The sequence below is a fragment of the Anolis sagrei genome, chromosome X (assembly GCF_037176765.1).
Source record: "Anolis sagrei isolate rAnoSag1 chromosome X, rAnoSag1.mat, whole genome shotgun sequence".
In the NCBI taxonomy this organism is placed as follows: Eukaryota; Metazoa; Chordata; class Lepidosauria; order Squamata; family Dactyloidae; genus Anolis; species Anolis sagrei.
The window spans coordinates 98,784,536-98,804,360 of NC_090034.1; the positions used below are offsets into that span (position 1 = coordinate 98,784,536).

Here is a 19,825-nt window from a genome sequence, read left to right on the forward strand (position 1 = left end):
GGGGGGGGGTTAATTTTGTCATTTGGGAGTTGTAGTTGCTGGGACTTATAGTTCACTTACAACCTGAGCATTCTGAACTCTGACATTGATGGAATTGACCGAACTTGGCACACAGATCACTGGACAAAATTTGGCACAAATACCCAGTACACCTATATTTGAATACTGGTGGAGTTTTTTTTTTTGGGGGGGGGGGTCGGTTGATTTTGTCATTTGGGAGTTGTAGTTGCTGGGATTCATAATTCACCTACAATCAAAGAGCATTCTGCACTCCACTAATGATGGGATTGAACCAAACTTGGCACACAGAACTCTCATGACCAACAGAAAACATTGGAAGAGTTTGATGGGCATCGATCTTGAGTTTTGGGTGTAGGTGAACAAAATCAATCCCCTCCCCAACCCATCTAGTATTCATCGATCTTGAGTTCACCTACACCCAAAGAGCACTGAGGACTAGAACAATGATGGATCTGGACCAAACTTGGCACGAATACTCAATATGCCCCAATGTGAACACTGGTGGAGTTTCGACAAAATAGACCTTGACATCTGGGAGTTGTAGCTGTTGGGATTTATAGTTCACTTAGAATCAAAGAGTATTGTGAACTCCACCAACGATAGGATTGGGCCAAACTTTCCACACAGAACCCCCATGACCAACAGAAAATACTGTGTTTTCTGATGATCTTAGGTGGCCCCTCTGACACCCCCTTGCGACCCCTTCAGCAGTCCCAACTCCCAGGTTGAGAAACACTACTTTAGAGCATTTAGACTTAGAATTTGTTTTTCTGCTTCTTGGCAGAAAGGGGTTGTACTAGATAGCCCATGAGGTCTCTTCCAACTCTATGATGCTATGATTCTAAATAAACATCCATGTACTAGGATAAAGCATAAAATCACCCAATATAAGTGTTCGGGCTAGTTTGTTTTCCCTAACTTCAGTTTGTGTTAGTAGGTAACAAAGAAACAAGGTAACCCCACATTGCTTTTCCTTCTCCACCTCACTGTCCTCGGCTGTATCTATTGCTTTCCCAATGTTTACAAAGAAAATATCTGAAACTTTCCATCGTGCAGATAACAGGCACTGCCTTTCGACTTCCATCCCTTGCAAATCCCTAAGAGTCAATGTTCCCATTTTACAGATGGGGAAAATAAACAAGGCCAAGAAACTTAGGAAACACCAGAAAGTTTTTCACTTAAGGTCACAACAAGTGTCTTTTCCAGCCCATGTATCACAGTTTAATTACTCTATTCCAGCTCAAAATATGAGGTGTGCTGAGGTCCAATGACCTGAGGTCCATGACATCTTCTAGTAGCCTGACCTGGGAATACTTTATTAACTTTTTAACCCAATCCTCCTGAGCTTCAAAAACTAAATAGTTTATGCCCTCCTATCCAGAAAGGTGTTGCTTTCTGGATATTACTTTTTGGATTACAACCCCATAAAGTCCACACAACTGTCAGAGCCAAGTGTGGGTTTTGTAGTCCTAAAGTACCTTTTCCAATCTCTCCGAATGTGGAAGCCTAGCAAAATGTGTCCATTTCCTGCCACCGGAGAGAAAGATCAGCAAATAACTACTACTAGGTCTTCTGTAACGCATGGACCCCACTTCCTCTCCTCCCAGCCCCAGCCCAGGCCTCACCGTGGTTTAGAGGCAGCATGTTGAACCTGTGGATCTCCTTGGCGTAATACTCCTCCTGAGATGTCTCCTTGGGGTCTTCGACCACCTGCTCCCGGATCACCTCCAAGGTGCTGTTGTAGAGCGCCATGATCTCATCGGACAAGACCCTGGAGTCTGGGTCTTCCACCTCTGGTGGGCTGGAGAGCTTGAGCTTGCTGAGGATCTGGCCTCGGATGGCTTCGATGCGCTTGCGCTTCATCATGTCCATGTCCAGGGTTTTGCAGGTGGAGAAGGCCAAAGCGGAGCAAAAGTGCTCCAAGGCCAGGAGCAGGAGGAAAAGCCAGCCCACGGCCCGCCGATGCATGCCAAGGGCCCCTGGGGCACGTCGGGCATCGCTCTGCCAGCCGCAGCCTCTTGGCACCAACTGCCTCATGCTTCCTCCCACCATCTCACTTCTGCTCTTTAGCTCGGCCCCCAAAAAGGCAAAGAGAAAAAAGAAAACAAAACTTTGCTTGACGTTTACTCACTTCTTTTTAAGCCTCTGTCATCTGAAGAAGAACCTTGTTTCCTACCAATGTGCCACTTGCCATGAAGTCCTTCAAAATATATCCTAGTTTTCTTTTCTCACTAGAGTTTCTTCCTACTTGGAGTGGATCAACCATCCAGGGTGGCACTTTCTCAAAGGTGACAGGAAACTCACCTTGGCACCTCGGCTGTCCATGTGTCCGGCTGCTAGATGTACCCAGGTTCACCCTTGGCACCAGACCACGGCCGCAGCCCAAATGTCCATCTCCCAGAGAAGGCCAACACACCTTGTCTCTCTGGTTTGAGTCAAGAAAGGATCTTTTCTTAGCCAGTCAAGGGGCTCCAGCTTTACCCAAGACAAGAGGTGCCCTGAGTTCCCAGGAATGAGGCACCACACTTGCTTTGGGGACTGGGGCCAAATCCAGGGTCAAGATTCGGGAGGTTCCTCCAGGCGGCTGTGCTCTGGCTTTGCTGCTGTTGCCTCCTGCCGCTTCTTCGCTCCCCAGAGCCAGCTGGCTCTTCTTTCTTCCTCGGCAGGAAAGGCTGTAATTTTACCACTCCTGTTGGGACTTGCTGACTGAGGGCTTGGAGGTTTTTAAAGCGGGTTTTTTTCTCCTCTCCCCAGCGCCAGCTCCACCCAGGAAATGAAGGAGGGAGTCAGCAGGGCTGTATATAACTTCTTCACCAGGGGAGACTCTGGCAAAAGCAGCAAGGCTCTGGCCTGTCTTTCTGCCTGCTCTTCCTGCCTATCCTTTCTTTCTTTCTTTCTTTCTTTCTTTCTTTCTTTCTTTCTTCTCTTACCTTCTTTTCCTTGCACAGCCTCTCCATCTCTCCATACATCTTTACTCACCTCATTGTTGAATCAACCATATCTCTGAAAGTTTTGTTTCTCTTTCCTTTTTGTTTCTTTCATTCCCTTTCTCTCACTGTTGTCTTCTTTCCTCTGCACAGCCTCTCAATTTCTTCATTCATTTTTCTTTATCTAATTACTGAACTATCTACTTGCAAGTCTTTTTCTTTGTTTTCTCTCTCTCTCTCTCATTCACTCATCTTCTTTTCCCTGCATAGTCCCTCCATCTGTCTATTGCTCTTTATTCATCTCAATGATGAACCAGTCTTCTCCCTCAAGTCTTTCTTTCTTCCTTCCTCCCTCCCTTCCTCCCTCCCTTCCTTCCTTTTCTCTCTCAAACCAATTGTCTCCCTCAAGTGTTCTTTCTTTCCTTCTGTCCTTCCTTCCTTCTTTCCTTTGCTCTCTCAGAATCACTTCTCCCTCAAGTCTTCCTTCTTTCCTTCCTTTTCTTTCTCTTAGTACCAATCATCTCCCTTAAGTGTTCTTTCTTTCCATCCTTCCTTGCTTCCTTTTCTTTCTCTTAGTACCAATCTTCTCCCTCAAGTATCCCTTCCTTCCTTCCTTCCTTCCTTCCTTCCTTTCTTCCTTCCTTCCTTTTCTTTCTCTCAGAACCAATTTTCTCTCTCAACTGTTTTTCCTTTCTTCCTCCCTCCCTTTCTTTTCTTTCTCGCAGAACCAATCTTCTCCCTCAAGTATCCCTTCCTTCCTTCCTTCCTTCCTTCCTTTCTTCCTTCCTTCCTTTTCTTTCTCTCAGAACCAATTTTCTCTCTCAACTGTTTTTCCTTTCTTCCTCCCTCCCTTTCTTTTCTTTCTCGCAGAACCAATCTTCTCCCTCAAGTATCCCTTCCTTCCTTCCTTCCTTCCTTCCTTCCTTCCTTCCTTCCTTCCTTCCTTCCTTCCTTTTCTTTCTCTCAGAACCAGTCTTCTCCCTCAAGTGTTTTCCTTCCTTCCTTTCCTTTCCTTTTGTTTCTCTCAGAACCAATCTTCTCCCTTTCTTTCTTTCTTTCTTTCTTTCCTTCCTTCCTTCCTTCCATCCATCCATCCATCCATCCATCCATCCATCCATCTATTCATCCTTTTTCTTTCTCTCAGAACTGATCTTCTTCCTCAAGTGTTTCCCTTCCTTCTTTCCTTCCTTCCTTTTCTTTCTTTCTCTCTCTTTTCCTTCCATATCCTCCTCTCTCCATTCACCTTTCTTCACCTCATTGCTGAGCCAACTATTTCCCCACAAGAGATCTTGCTTGCTTGCTTGATTTTTCTCTTTCTTTCATCTTCTCTTCGATGCATAGCCTCTCCAGCTCTGTTCATCTCTCTTTACCTTTTTGCTGAACTATCTCTTAGGAAGTCTTCTTGACTCTTCTCTTCACTTTTCTCTCTTCCTCTTCTTTGCTTTCTCTTTTGTTTAAAAAATGATTCAGCGCAAGGCAGAAGCGATGGGCCAAACTCAGGCGCAGCCTCTGCTTTCGCTTTGAGAAGGATCTTTTTTATTACAGGAGATTAGATAACGCTTTCAGTGGCTCTTCTAACTCGGCGGCAGCTTCTGTGCTCAGGCAGCTGAGGAAGGGGCTCCTGGACTAGATAACGCCTGCTTCAAGTCAAGGGAAATACCTTCAGGCTGGAAGGCCTGGATTCAAGTTTCGCCTCTGCCCATGACTCATGTCAGTAGCCCCGGGGGAATGTTTCCTGAGCTCACATGATATGGCTTTGTTGTGGTCATGTCACAATGAGGACCCAGGTGGGGTTTTTTCCTACAAGTTGCATTTCCTGAAAATACACCACACTCATTTTAATACTTTCGTTGTCATATACTTTCAAGTCATTTCTGACTTATGGGTTTTCTTGGCAAGATGTGTTTTGAGTGGGTTTTCCTTTGCCTTCACCCTAGATCTCCCACTCAAAAGTGCAATATCACCCAGACTCTCTATACATCGCTATCACTATTATTCCTGATCCATTCTGAATAGTATTTGTGTATTCAAAACACATGGCCTGAAGTTGGTCAAGCTAGGCCATATTCTGCAGATAGTAGCTGACATTAAGAGAACAAGGACCCATTCACTGCTGTCTCACAAACCCTTGGTCAAAAGAAATATCCAAATGCTATTCCATTCTAAGCAATTACAACATCATATAGATCAGTGGTTCTCAACCTTCCTAATGGCACAGTTCCTTATGCTATGGGGACCCCCAACCATAAAATTATTATGTTGCCACTTCATAACTCTAATTTTTCTATTGTTATGCATTGTAATGTAAATATCTGATATCAGGATGCATTTTATTCATTGGACCAAATTTGGCACAAATACACAATATGCCCAAATTTGAATACAGGTAGGCTTGGGGGGGGGATTGATTTTGTCATTTGGGATGTATAGTTCACCTACAGTCAAATAACATTTTGGACTCCAGCAATGATGGAATTAAACCAAAATTGGCACATAGAACTCCCATGACCAAAAGAAAATACTGAAAGGGTTTGGTGGGCATTGACCTTGAGTTTTGGAGTTGGAGTTGTAGTTCACCTACAACTGTGGACTCGAACAATGATGGATCTGGACCAAACTTGGCACAGATACTCAATATGCCCAAATGTGAACACTGGTGGAGTTTGGGGAAAACAGGCATTGACATTTGGGAGTTGTAGTGGCTGGGATTTATAGTTCACCTACAATCAAAGAGCATTCTGAACCCCACCAATGATAAAATTGGGCAAAACATCTCACATAGAACCCTCATGACCAACAGAAAATACTGTGTTTTCTGATGGTCTTTGGTTACCCCTCTGAAAACCCCTCGTGACCCACCCAGGTGTCCTGACCTCCAAGTTGAGAAACACTGATATAGAAATAAGAATGTGTGCTGGTTATATATCTAACATTTCACAGGTAAAAACCAAGCAACATCCAAGGTGAAGTAAAGGTATAGGTTTCCCCTGACATTAAGTCTATCCACAAGCATGTGGGCAATTTCAACAGGAAGGAGGAAACCATGAAAATGAACAAAATCTGGCTACCAGTACTAAAAAAAACCCTAAAATTACAACAGCAAAACAACAGAGGGGAAACAATCAGGCACATCTAATCACCTCTCAACAAAAGATTGCCCCAGGCACTGCCAGACCATAAAATGCTAATCAAGGTGGTCAGTTGAAACATTCACACCTAGCTCCAACAGATAAGAGTTCTTTGCCCCACCGTGGTCATTCCACAGATACATAAACCCACTTTCCTAGTTCCAAAAGACCTCACTGCCTCTGAGGATGTTTGCCATAGATGCAGGCGAAATGTCAGGAGAAAATGCCTCTAGAACACGGCTATATAGCCTGAAAAAACCTACAACAACCCAGTGATTCCGGCCATGAAAGCCTTCGACAATACATTAAGCCAAGTCATTTTCGACTCTGGGGAGTGGTGCTTATCTCCATTTCTAAGCCAGTGTTGTCCATAAAATATTTATAATATTATAATGTAATGCAATATAATACTACTACTACTAACAATAACAATAATATGATATTATAATTATATATTTATATTACATGTAATATTACCAATAATATTACAATATAATGGTATAGTACAATATAGTAATATTTAATACTGATATTGTACTATGCTACTAACTTAATATATTGTATGCATATATATCTTGTAAGCCGCTCTGAGTCTCCTTTGGGGGGGGGGGACTCAAGCCCCGCCTTCATCACAAGTGAGATTGGCGGGGACAAAGAGCAGGGCCTTCTCGGTGGTGGCCCCTCACCTATGGAATTCACTCCCTGGGGAAATTAGATCATCGTCATCCCTCCTTTCCTTTAGAAGGAAATTAAAAACATGGATTTGGGACCAGGCGTTTGGGCAATCTGGCAGATAAATAAAGGACAATGATGACTGATAGGAATGGAAAATGTGGAATGAAGCTATGGACTCTGAGTTGCGAACGTTGAGCATAAGATTGCTTTTTATTGACTGTGATATATATTGATTGTTCTTAACTGTTATAACTGTTTTTAATTGCTGTCTATATCTTATTTGTATTACTGTGTAGGCATCGAATTGTGCCTTTTTGTAAGCCGCCCTGAGTCAACCCTCAGGGGTTGAGAAGGGCGGGGTAGAAGTACATGAACTAAATAATAAAAATAAAAATAAAATATAAATGTCATAAATAAATAAAGGTCATGCAGTCATGACTGCATGGTGCGCCAATATCTTCTTGCATTCGACAACAGAAGCGGTACATATTGATCTATTCACATTTGCATGTTTTTGAACTGCTAGGTTGGCAGAAGCTGGGGCTAACAGCAGGAGCTCACCCCACTTCCCAGATTCGAACTGCCAACCTTTCAGCCAGCAAATTTAGCAGATAAGTGGTTTAACCCGCTGCACTATGAGAGAGCCCCTTGCAACATCCAAACATGGTTAAAATAGAAAGTTGGGAGAGTCTGCAGCAGTTTGCTTTTGCTTGATCCTGCTGAATAAGGGAAATATTTCCCCTCTCCTCCTTTGCTACTTGTTGCCCTTGGAACACAAGCTGCAGGAATTGGAATACAGCTTAAGGCAAAGGAAGGAAGGAACAGAAACTGGGACATTTTAAAAGTTGGATGGCAGAGGATCAATTGGGGCTGTCCATGCCAAACTGGAACAGGCTGAAGACTGGGAATTGCCCGTGAAACTTATGTCAAGGATGGTATTTGTCAGCCTAGTCTACTTTACAGGGTTGTTGTAAAGATCAAGCGAGAATTGGAGATTCCATTGCCACAGCTTGAGCTCCTTAGAAGGAAAAGAGAAATGATATCATATTACATCAGAAGCCAAGACACCTCCTTCCACGAGTTCCACCAATATCTATGATTCATTTCCATAGCTTCTGCCTGTAAGGAGATACCAATGGGCTGCTGGCTCCTTGGCATGTATATATGTCTGACATTCAACCCCTTCCCGATTCGAGTCGCCCCGCTGCATGCCAAGCAAGCGGGCAATTCCAGCCGTGGCAGCGGCGTCGCCAAGCTATTTCGGAACAGCTGGCATTGTGTTACACCCAAAATGAACCCAAGTCGCATTACATGCGGCCAGGTCCCATTTTGGGCCACAGATTCGTGACGCTTTCACGGGACACCCAGCTCTCAAAGGACAGTTATATCCTACCCACAGTTTGTCTCCTAGACATTTGTGTGGCTACTGGGCCAGACTTCCTTGATTCTCATTGCTTATAGAAATAGTTTTTAAAAACTCCAAAAGCAGACGTTCCTATGTGTTGTTGAAGGCTTTCATGGCTGAAATCACCAGGTTGCTATGAGTTTTCCAGGCTGTATGGCCATGTTCCAGAAGCATTCTCTCCTGACATTTCACCCACATCTATGGCAAGCAGTCATGTAGCCGGGGGGGGGGGGGGGGCTTGAGGGGCTTCAGCCCCCCCCCCCCCCGAAATTCTCATGATGGTTCGCGAAAAGGCCTTACTGGTGCATTATTTAAACTGTTATGTTTATTCATATCATGATCTGATCACCATACTCAATCTATCCCATATGCATGGGGGTATTGGGGTAATGATACAAAAGGTTTGCTAGGCTAGACCCTCTTTCACTCAGACTCAGCCCCCCCCCCCCGAAACTCAGCGCCCCCCCCAACCCCCCCTGAAAAAAACTCAGCCCCCCCCCCCCCCCCCGAATCGAAATCCTGGCTACGGGCCTGATGGCAGGCATCCTCACAAACTCTGAGGATGCCTGCCATAGATGTGGGTGAAATGTCAGGAGATAATGCTTCTGGAACATGGCCATACAGCCCAAAAAACTCACAGCAACCCAGATGCTTCTTTGCATGGGATATTCGCTTTGAGTATTCTTCTGGAGAGAAAAGGACATAAATAAACATAACAACTACAACAAAAACACATTATTCGCTGATACATGACACTGTCCTAGACACTTGGGGACACCTAAGGCCGGAGGGGGATACGCGCTATACGCAAATGCGTATCTTGCCTATTGCTTCAGCCTCCCCTGCTTGTGATCAGATACAAAAGCCAGCATAGTGATTTCAATGTATCGTCAAAGGCTTTCATGGCCAGAATTACTGGGTTGTTGTAAGTTTTCCAGGCTGTGTGGCCATGTTCCAGAAGCATTCTCTCCTGACGTTTTGCCCACATCTATGGCAGGCATCCTCAGAGGTTGTGAGGTCTGTTGGAAACTAGGAAAATGGGGTTTATATATCTGTAGAATGTCCAGGAGAACAAACTCTTGTCTGTTGGAGGGAGGTGTGAATGTTTCAATTGGCCACCTTGATTAGCATTTAATGGCCTAGCAGTTTTCAAGGTCTGGCTTCTTACTGCCTGAGGGAATCCTTTGTTGGGAGGTGATTAGCTGTCCCATGAAAATGAACAAAATCTGGCTACCAGTATTAAAAATATTCTAAAATCATAACAGTAAATAAAGACAGGGGAGCTCCAGACAAGAAACAATGTCAGGAGAGAATACTTCTGGAACATGGCCATACAGCCCTGAAAACTCACAACAACACATAATGATCTTGTTTGTTGTGTACTAATCTTATTATGTATCAAATAATAATAAAAATAATAATAATAATAATAATAATAATAATATCATTTTCCTCCTCCCATGGGATGCACACTTGTTTCTTCCCAATTGGATTTTGTGCATCTCTCTTTTGTATCTCTTTTTAGGTCATTCAATTGAGTAAAAGTGAGAATCTGGTTCAGGTGTACACACTTTACTGTGCAATTCTAGCATACCAATGGAGCCCTCAGTGGCGCAGTGGGTTAAACCCCTTGTGTATGCAGAAGTGAAGACCGACAGGTCAAAGGTTCAAATCCGGGGAGAGTGTGGATGAGCTCCCTCTGTCAGCTCCAGCTCCCCATGAGGGGACGTGAGAGAAACCTCCCACAAGGATGATAAAACATCAAAACATCCAGGCGTCTCCTCGGCAATGTCCTTGCAGATGGCCAGTTCTCTCACACCAGAAGCAACTTGCAGTTTCTCAAGTTGCTCCTGACACACACAAAAAGCATACCAATACACTGTTCTATGGCATTACATGATCAGCCATAAGAATCTATGCACCGTGTTGTTCCTAATGCCCTGTCGATCAGTCACACTACAGAATTATAGCACTTTGGTTCCACGTTAACTGCTATAGTTACATCCTATGGAATCCTGGGATTTGTAGTTTGGTGAGGCACTAGAACTCTCTGGATAAAGAAGCCCTCCTTAAACTGCATATCCTAGCATTCCACTGGAGGGAAACATCAAAGTTAAAGTGGGATCGTGGTGCAATAGTTTTGTAGTGTGAATGAGTTATGTAACACACCATTTAATAATACAGGACCCCTCTCCAGCTTTCTATCTGGAGACCAGATACTTTGATTATCCTTTTCTGCATGGCAGGGGGTTGGACTAGATCGCCCACATGGTCTCTTCCAACTCTATCATTCTATGACTCTATGACCATGGGGCCAGATGAGACATGCAACTCTTAGATTGATTCCATCAGCTTCCGAAAAATCCTGCAAATCTTTTGGGAAGACAAGCGGACAAATGTCAGCATGCTGGAAGAAGCAAAGACTACCAGCACTGAAGCAACGGTTCTCTGCCATCAACTCCGTTGGACTCGCCATGTTGTCCGAATGCCTGACCACCGTCTCCCAAAGCAGTTGCTCTACTCTGAACTCAAGAACGGAAAACGTAATGTTGGTGGACAGGAAAAGAGATTTAAAGATGGGCTCAAAGACAAACTTAAAAACTCTGGCATAGACATTGATAACTGGGAAGCCCTGGCCCTTGAGCGCTCCAGCTGGAGGTCAGGTGTGACCAGCAGTGCTGCAGAATTTGAAGAGGCATGAATGGAGGGCGAAAGAGACAAACGTGCCAAGAGGAAGGTGCGTCAAGCTAATCCTGACCAGGACTGGAAACCAATGCCCTCACAGTGGGAGAACATGTAGATCAAGAGTAGGGCTCCACAGTCACCTACGTACCCACCGCCAGTACTCCGATCTTGAAAGACAATCCTATTTGGACAACGAGGGATCGCCTAAGGAAGGAAGGGACCAGCACTATACAATACTGGTTTGAAGTCTACAATAAAGAAGCGTGATATCCTTGGATATAATATGCAGGACTGAGAAAGGAGTGAGGTCTAATGGTTAATGGTTAAATGGGGTGACTGCAGGAAAAAGTTATGTGTATCTATAATTCTGTATCTTTTTGAAACCAAATCTGTAGCCTTGCTGACCTCTGCTGGATATAGAAAACACTGCACCATTTTAATAGATTTGTTATAAAAACGAAATTAGACGTAAAGGAAATAAAATGTGGCCGTAGCTTGAAGACAAAGTGATTGCTGTTTTTGCATGAGCGTTCGTAGATATTAACCCACTTCTTCAGATACAGTGCCAAGTGGTTTTGAGGCCTCAGGCATACAGGCCTCAATAGAATGGAATAGATGGAGAAGACAGAATGTGTGTAATAGAATGTGATAGATGAAGACAACTCAAACCATGCCTTTTGTCCTAAATATTCAAAGGTAAGCTTAAGGCGATACAGGCCTTGCAGATCTTTAGAAAGACCAGTTAGTGTCCAAGAGTTTTTTTTTTCATGTCAGGAGCGACTTGAGAAACTGCAAATCGCTTCTGGTGTGAGAGAATTGGCCATCTGCAAGGACGTTGCCCAGGGGACACCCAGATGTTTTGATGTTTTACCATCCTTGTGGGAGGCTTCTCTCATGTTCCCGCATGGGGAGCTGGAGCTGACATACGGAGCTCATCAGCACTCTCTCCTGATTTGAACCTGCGACCTGTCAGTCTTCAGTCCTGCTGGAACAAGGGTCCAGTGTCCAAGAGTGAAAGCCAAAAATCTGCTTACCAAAGTTCAGTTCTCCAGGGCTCAACATTTTATGCCTAAGAATATTCCAGTTAAGTGTGCTCTTGTATTAATATACATAGAATATAGCATGGAACAAAAGATGTAGAATAATCACAGGATGGCTCAAACCTACACCTGTTGATAGACTATAGCAGTGTTTCTCAACCTTCCTAATGCTGCGACCCCTTAATACAGTTCCTCATGTTGTGGTGACCCCCAACCATAACATTATTTTCTTTGCTACTTCAGAACTGTAATTTTGCTGCCATTATGAATCATAATGTAAATATCTGATAGGCAGGATGTATTTTCATTCACTGGACCAAATTTGGCACAAATATCTAATACATCCAAATTTGAATACTGGTGGGGTTTGCAGGGGGATTGGTTTTGTCATTTGGAAGCTGTAGTTGCTGGGATTTATAGTTCACCAACAATCAAAGAGCATTCTGAACTCCACCAACAATGGAATTGAACCAATCTTGGAACTCCCATGACCAACAGGAAATACTGGAAGGGTTTGTTGGGCACTGACCTTGAGTTTTGGAGTTGCAGTTCACCTACATCCAGAGAGTACTGTGGACTCAAGCAATGATGGATCTGGACCAAACTTGGCACAAATACTCAATATGCTCTAATGTGAACACTGTTGGAGTTTGGGGAAAATAGACCTTTACATTTGGGGGTTGCAATTGCTGGGATGTATAGTTCACCTACAATCAAAGAGCATTCTGAACTCCACCAACAATGGAACTGAACCAAACTTGGCACACAGAACTCCCACAACCAACAGAAAATACTGTGTTTTCTGATGGTGTTTGGTGGCTCCACTGAGACTACCTACTAACCCTCTCAGGGGACCTGACCCACAGGTTGAGAAATGCTGCTCTATAAGTTAGCTGGCATTTCCCCTCAATGTACGATGGGAAGTTGCTGCTAACTGTGAGAGAAGTAAGACTGAACAGTATGAACACCATCTACTGCATGGCTACCAACCTCCTCCCAGTAGACTTGAATCAAGGAAAAGCTTCATGAGAACTACCACTCCACTTAATGTTCCTCCAGCAACAGCAAGATTATCCCTCTGGGCAGCTAAACTAGGAAATCCTAACTGGATTGCCCCTCATGAGGGTCTTCCTCCAGGGGCAAACCAAGAATGGGCAACGTGGAAGTCCCTGAACAGACTCAGAAGTGGAGTGGGCAAATCAAAAGACAACTTGGCAAATTGGCACTACCTAGAATCCTCCACCTTTGCAACTATGGAGCAGAACAAACAACTCTGTGTCTGTATGCCTGCCCAAAATGCCCTGCCTCATGCACAGAGGATAAACTGTTTAAAGCTTCAGAAAATGCAGTCGCTGTTGCCCGTTTTTGGTCTACAATTATTTAACCACTTGTGTTCCCTGTATTTTATCAGTTTTATACTTATTTATGCAATGCTTTTGACACAAAATAAAAACATATATTCATAGTGAGACATGAAGCTCTTGTTTTTGTTCACATCTCTGTTAACATGAGAATGTGTGAATATGACTCAATTCAGCCATTTATTTCTAGTCTTTGCCATTTCCTTCTTCAGAATCAATTAAGGTGGTTGCCCAGGAAATTATGCTGCTGGATGACGCGGGAATGTCTTCCTCCTAAAACTTTGGCTCTACCTGATACTCACCTTTCGACAGGTAACTGGTTAGTTCCCATCCCAGTTTCCTTTTTGCAAAATGGACTTCAGAATCTCATCTCTTAATGGGGCAACATTTGCATGAATCTGGGTTGTTGTAGGTTTTTTCAGGCTATATGGCCATGTTCTAGAGGCATTCTCTCCTGACGTTTTGCCTGCATCTATGACAAGCATCCTCAGAGGTTGTTTGCCATATTTATTTATTGTGTCAGTGCAACCAGTCAATTATATTACATTTCTAACAGAACAAAGAAAAAAAAACAGAATTTGTGAGTTTGGTAGTTGATTAAATGTTCTTTGACCAGTATCTGGCCACTTGGAGTGCTTCTGGTGTTGCTGCAAGAAGGTCCTCCATTGTGCATGTGGCAAGGCTTAGGTTGCATTGCAGCAGGTGCTCAGTGGTTTGTTCTTCTCCACACTCGCATGTCGAGGATTCCATTTTGTAGCCCCATTTCTGAAGGTTGGCTCTGCATCTCGTGGTGCCAGAGCGCAGTTTGTTCAGCGCCTTCCAAGTCGCCCAGTCCTCTGTGTGCCCAGGGGGGAGTCTCTCATTTGGTATCAGCCATTGGTTGAGGTTCTGGGTTTGAGCCTGCCACTTTTGGACTCTTACTTGCTGAGGTGTTCCGGTGAGTGTCTCTGTAGATCTTAGAAAACTATTTCTAGATTTAAGTCGTTGACGTGCTGGCTGATACCCAAACAGGGGATGTTTGCCATAGATGCAGGCGAAACGTCAGGAGAGAATGCCTCTAGACAGGCATGTAGCCAGGGGGGGGGCTCGGGGGGCTTCAGCCCCCCCCCGAAATTCTCATGGTGGTTCGCGAAAAGGCCTTACTGGTGCATTATTTAAACTGTTATGTTTATTAATATCATGATTTGATCACCATTCTCAATATATCCCATATGTATGGGGGTATTGGGGTAATGATACAAAAGGTTTGCTAGGCTAGACCCTCTTTCACTCAGACTCAGCCCCCCCCCGAAACTCAGCCCCCCCCCGAAATCCCCCCTGAAATTTTTTTAGCCCCCCCCCCGAAACGAAATCCTGGCTACGGGCCTGCCTCTAGAACATGGCCATATAGTCCGAAAAAACCTACAACAACCCAGTGATTCCGGCCATGAAAGCCTTCGACAATACATTTACATGGATCCATCGCTGGCACTCCTCCCGGATCAAGGTTCTGGGAAACACCGGCGCTTTCCGGGGCAAGCCGAGGCATCCGGGAATGGCATCCACAAACGGCAGGTACTTTCATCCTCGATTAAGCGAAGCACCGTGGGAAGCCTGTCTGCAAGCCAAGAGGGGCACTTTGGGAAGGAAGAACAGTGACCTGGAAAAGGCCTTCCAGGTAGAAACCGGCTGGCAGCCAAGATGGATCCTAAGCCAGTTCCCGAGTAGCTGAATCAGGAGGTTACGAGGTTGGAAGAAATTTCAGACTGAAACAGACAAAGGTCAAGAGCAGTTTCATTTCTAGGAAGAATCAATGTGTGTGCATTCAGTTCCTAGCAGAATGTATTACTGCAATTTTTGTATTTTATTTATTTACTAGCAAAACCCGACCACGCTTTGCTGTAGCTCAGTCTGATATGAAATGAATGAGATAGCGAAATAAAAGTATTGTTTCGAACATGGTTTCACCGAGGGAACACATCATTCAATTCAATACCCCGCCTTGCATTGCTGTGTTTATCTGAAATGAAAGGAAAGAAAACGAGGTTTTTAACAGAAATCTTTTTTATTGGAAAGCTAGTGGACTGACTACATGTATGCTTTGTTCATTTTCTGCGTAAACATCACGATCTGACGGTTTACCGACTCTGGAGCATGCAACGTATAAGTGTCCCTGAGAAAAGCAATTGTTTCCTAAATTCAAACTGCACAGTTGAATTGAGACATGATGGCCATGTATAAATATGTGAGGGGAAGTCATAGGGAGGAGGGAGCAAGCTTGTTTTCTTCTGCCCTGGAGACTAGGATGCAATGAAGCAATGGCTTCAAACTACAGGAAGGAGTAACATGAGGAAGAACTTCCTAACTGTGAGAGCTGTTCAGCAGTGGAACTCTCTGTAGTGGAGGCTCCTTCTTTGGAGGCTTTTAAACAGAGGCTGAATGGCCATCTGTTGGGGGTGTTTCGAATGCGATTTTCCTGCTTCTTGGCAGAAAGGGGCTGGACTGGATGGCCCATGAGATCTCTTCAACGCAATGATTCTATGATTTTATGACTTGCAAAAATTTCCTTTGCGCTTTATTGATAGTCATAGCGTACACAAGGTGTACTGGAAATGGAAGTTGTTTGTACTCGAACACTATGTCGGTTGGTATGAGTGGTATGTCAATAGCAACCAATCACAGCTCAGCTTCCTTTTCTAATACTGCTGAGGTGAAATGTCAGCTGCTGTAGGATTGGTTGGTTTTTCTAATACTGCTGTGGTAAAAGGAAAGCTATGACGTTATTGGCTGTTATTTCTTCTGCTGCTGAGGTAAAATGAAAGCTGCTCTGTGATAGGTTATTTCCTTTACTGCTGAGGTAAAAGGATAGCTGCACAGCGATTGGTTGCTAGAGCGCGGTTTTCATTTCTTATATTGCTGAGGTAAAATGAAAGCTGCTCTGTGATATGTAGTTATTTCCTTTACTGCTGAGGTGAAAGGATAGCTGCACGGCAATTGGTTGCTAGAGCGTTTTTTCATTTCTTATACTGCTGAGGTAAAATGAAAGCTGCTCTGTGATATGTAGTTATTTCCTTTACTGCTGAAGTAAAAGGATAGCTGCACAGCGATTGGTTGCTAGAGCGCGGTTTTCATTTCTTATATTGCTGAGGTAAAATGAAAGCTGCTCTGTGATATGTAGTTATTTCCTTTACTGCTGAGGTGAAAGGATAGCTGCACGGCAATTGGTTGCTAGAGCGTTTTTTCATTTCTTATATTGCTGAGGTAAAATGAAAGCTGTGATATATAGTTATTTCCTTTACTGCTGAGGTAAAAGGATAGCTGCACAGCGATTGGTTGCTAGAGCGTGGTTTTCATTTCTTATACTGCTGAGGTAAAATGAAAGCTACTCTGTGATATGTAGTTATTTCCTTTACTGCTGAAGTAAAAGGATAGCTGCACAGCGATTGGTTTCTAGAGCGCGGTTTTCATTTCTTATATTGCTGAGGTAAAATGAAAGCTGTGAGTGGTTGCTTTGGGCAACACAGATTCCACTTTGTTTAGTCCTGGACTGCTTGTTTTATCTAAATACATGTTTTTCGGAATTTTCCCCCCTCTAAAAACACACACATATTGCAATACAACGTTGTGTCGAAATGTCAAGTCAATTGGCCAAATACTTTTCAAGTTTTGTGAGCACAAACATAAGCAGGCTGATGTTTTATATATAAAGATTTGTATGCCAGTGGCTTATGGGTTGAGCCTTAATAAACAACGACTACTGCAGATACATTTGGTTGACCTTATAGGACTCGTTCGGCAAAGCTGGTCCTCTGCATGTTTTCCGCTAGGCCTTAGCCTTCAGTCTCATATCCATCCGCTCCATCAGCCAACAATTTACCCTGCATGATTTAGCAAGTGAAGGAAATTCTGGTCTGCCATGACAGAATCCAGGCACAGAGGCAGAGAGCAGTGATACACTGTCGGGATGAATTGCGTGCCATGAAATAAACGGGATTCATGTGCCCATCATTCCCCTCTTAATCCAAACAGCTTCCTTTTTTGGCCCTGCTTTCTTGGGTCCGTCTGCAGACAGAAGTCCAGCTGGGGCAGGAATGGCCCTTCAAGCCAAAACATCCTATTTCATCAAAGGCTGGGATTTGTTGCCCCCTTTTAAGGCTTGGCACCACAAAAGTCCACAAGTGCCCACAGGCTTTGGCAAAGCCGAGTCTCGACCAGACTGTGTTTCAGCCACATGTCTGTCTGTCCTCTCGAATATTAAAGTGGTCAAGGGAGGTCAGTCGGAATATTTCAGGGCTCAGAATTTATTTTGGGCTGCGATGCCTAGCCTTCCTTCACAGGGGCTGCAGAAATTGGGAGATGCAATCCAACAAAATCTGAAGGATTGTCTCATTGCCATCCCAGGTCTTTCTGTCAACAAAAAGAGTCTAACCTTACTGTTTCCTGTTGTTAAAAAGCATCATTCTTAGCTCTGATATTGTCAGAGAAAATTGTTTATGTTGACACAAAAGAAACAGGAGAAAGGATAGGTTATGTTTCACTTTTGCTGGAAAGACTGCTGACCGATAAAGTCACCGGTGCGAATCCGGGGAAAGTGGGTTGAGCTCCCTTTGTAAGCTCCAGCTCCCCATGCGGGGACATGAGAGAAGCCTCTCAAAAATATGGTAAAAGATCAAAACTGGGGATTTGTAAAAAGGCACCATGATGTAATGGGTTAACTGATAAGGCATGTGTTGGCAGCTGATTGGCTAAGCCAGTCAGGAGCCAGAATTCTGATTGGCTATTGCCTCTAACTTGCTGCTGAGAGAAATGGTTCTAACTGCCACTTTCACTTCAGAGAGTGAAGAGAGTGCTGACTGGAAACAGCCAAGAAGGAAATGGCTGCCAACTCTCTGAAGCCTGATCATTTCTAAGGCATGAAGCACATTTTAAAGACTGTTTAAAAGGACTGTTTATTCCCTGCTGTATATATTGTTGCTGTTTGACCTTTTGAACTGAAGTTACTGTTACCCGTTACACAAATCTGAGTGACACATTATTATACTGCAGGGTATATTTTGGTTCAGAAACAGTGGTAAAGCTTCTATTTGTTTATATCTACAACCTCCAACAAAAACATCCGGGCAACCTCTGGGTAATGTCCTTGCAGACAGCCAATTCTCTCACACCAGAAGTAAATTGCAGTTTTTCAAGTCGCTCCTGACATGAAGAGAAAAAAAAAACCCCTTTGTATTATCCCCTTTTTTTCTGGGGCAATTATGGGGATAGATGCCCATAATGGTTCTTGCTTGGGAATAAAAAAACCTGTCCATGTTGTCACCTGAATCTGATTGTTATTTACTCCAAGCATCAATCTTCTCCTGCTCTTCTTTCTCCATAGTGCAGGGTTTTTTTGTTTTGTTTTTTTGTCGTGTCAGGAGCGACCGCTCCTGTTGTGAGAGAATTGGCCATCTGCAAGGACATTGCCCAGGGGACGCCCAGATGATTTTTTGATGTTTTATCATCCTTGTGGGAGACTTCTCTCATGTCCCCGCATGAGGAGCTGGAGCTGATAGAGGGAGCTCATCCGCCTCTCTCCGGATTCGAACCTGCAACCTATCAATCTTCAGTCCTGTCGGGACAGGGCTTTAACCCACTGCGCCACTGGGGGCTCCCCTAGTGCAGTGGTTCCCAGCCTTTGACCCGGGACCACTTTGATCAGGCACCACTTTGACCAGGGACCACTTTGAGCAGGGACCACTTTGACCAGGGACCACTCTCCAACGTTAGTACCAAAAGGGTTAAAAATCAGTTTTTAGTCAACTTTAGATTCAGTTTGGTTATTTGGGGTTATGATTCAGAAAATTGCATTGGATAGACCACATCAGCTCTAGTTTCTGATACAGATCATATGTCATCCAGTAGTCTCCATCTGCTTGCCCACAGAAAACCATATTTAATAATCTAAAGCTGATGTGGTAGTAGTAATCTTTTGTGGGTAGTCAGCCTCTCCCGTCCCGACATCCCCATTGCCTTGGCACTACAAGAAGGTTTTGTGGGACCAGTCACCCTCATTGCCACGTGGTTTCAAGGCAATGGTGTAGTAGTGGTGAGGCCGTGGACCATATTTTTGTTCTTGCAAACCAAGTGTGGTCCAAGGATCATACGTTGGGAACCACTACTCTAGTGCTATGCATCACATTGAAGGCATTTGAGTCCCAGGGCAACACTATAGATTCTGCTAAGGAGTTGCTAAGGAATCTCCTCTCTTGTAGTTTGAAGCCATTGTTCCATTACGTCCTAGTCTCCAGGGCAGCAGAAACCAAGCTTGCTCCCTCCTCCCTGTGGCTTCCTCTCACATATTTATACATGGCTATCATATCCCCTCTCAGCCTTCTTTTCTTCAGGCTGAGAGGGGATATGATAGCCATGTATAAATATGTGAGAGGAAGCCACAGGGAGGAGGGAGCAAGCTTGGTTTCTGCTGCCCTGGAGACTAGGAACAATGGCTTCAAACTACAAGAGAGGAGATTCCATCTGAACATTAGGAAGAACTTCCTGACTGTGAGAGCCATTCAGCAGTGGAACTCTCTGCCCCGGAGTGTGGTGGAGGCTCCTTCTTTGGAAG

General features: G+C 44.1%; 2 protein-coding genes across 2 annotated transcripts in view; one reads left to right on the forward strand and one right to left on the reverse strand.

Moving 5' to 3' along the window:
* The window catches only part of TGFB1 (transforming growth factor beta 1), a 46,488-nt gene extending 43,641 nt beyond the window's left edge, over nt 1-2,847 (reverse strand). The window contains exon 1 of the mRNA XM_060783581.2: nt 1,647-2,847. Coding sequence (XP_060639564.2) covers nt 1,647-2,073 — 427 coding nt within the window. The 5' untranslated portion in view covers nt 2,074-2,847. The remainder of the gene's footprint in view (nt 1-1,646) is intronic.
* Nucleotides 1-13,683, forward strand: part of AXL (AXL receptor tyrosine kinase) — a 315,211-nt gene extending 301,528 nt beyond the window's left edge. The window contains exon 21 of the transcript XR_010908745.1: nt 13,655-13,683. The gene's annotated coding sequence lies outside the window, so the exon portion shown is untranslated. The remainder of the gene's footprint in view (nt 1-13,654) is intronic.
* Nucleotides 13,684-19,825: the final 6,142 nt, after the last annotated feature.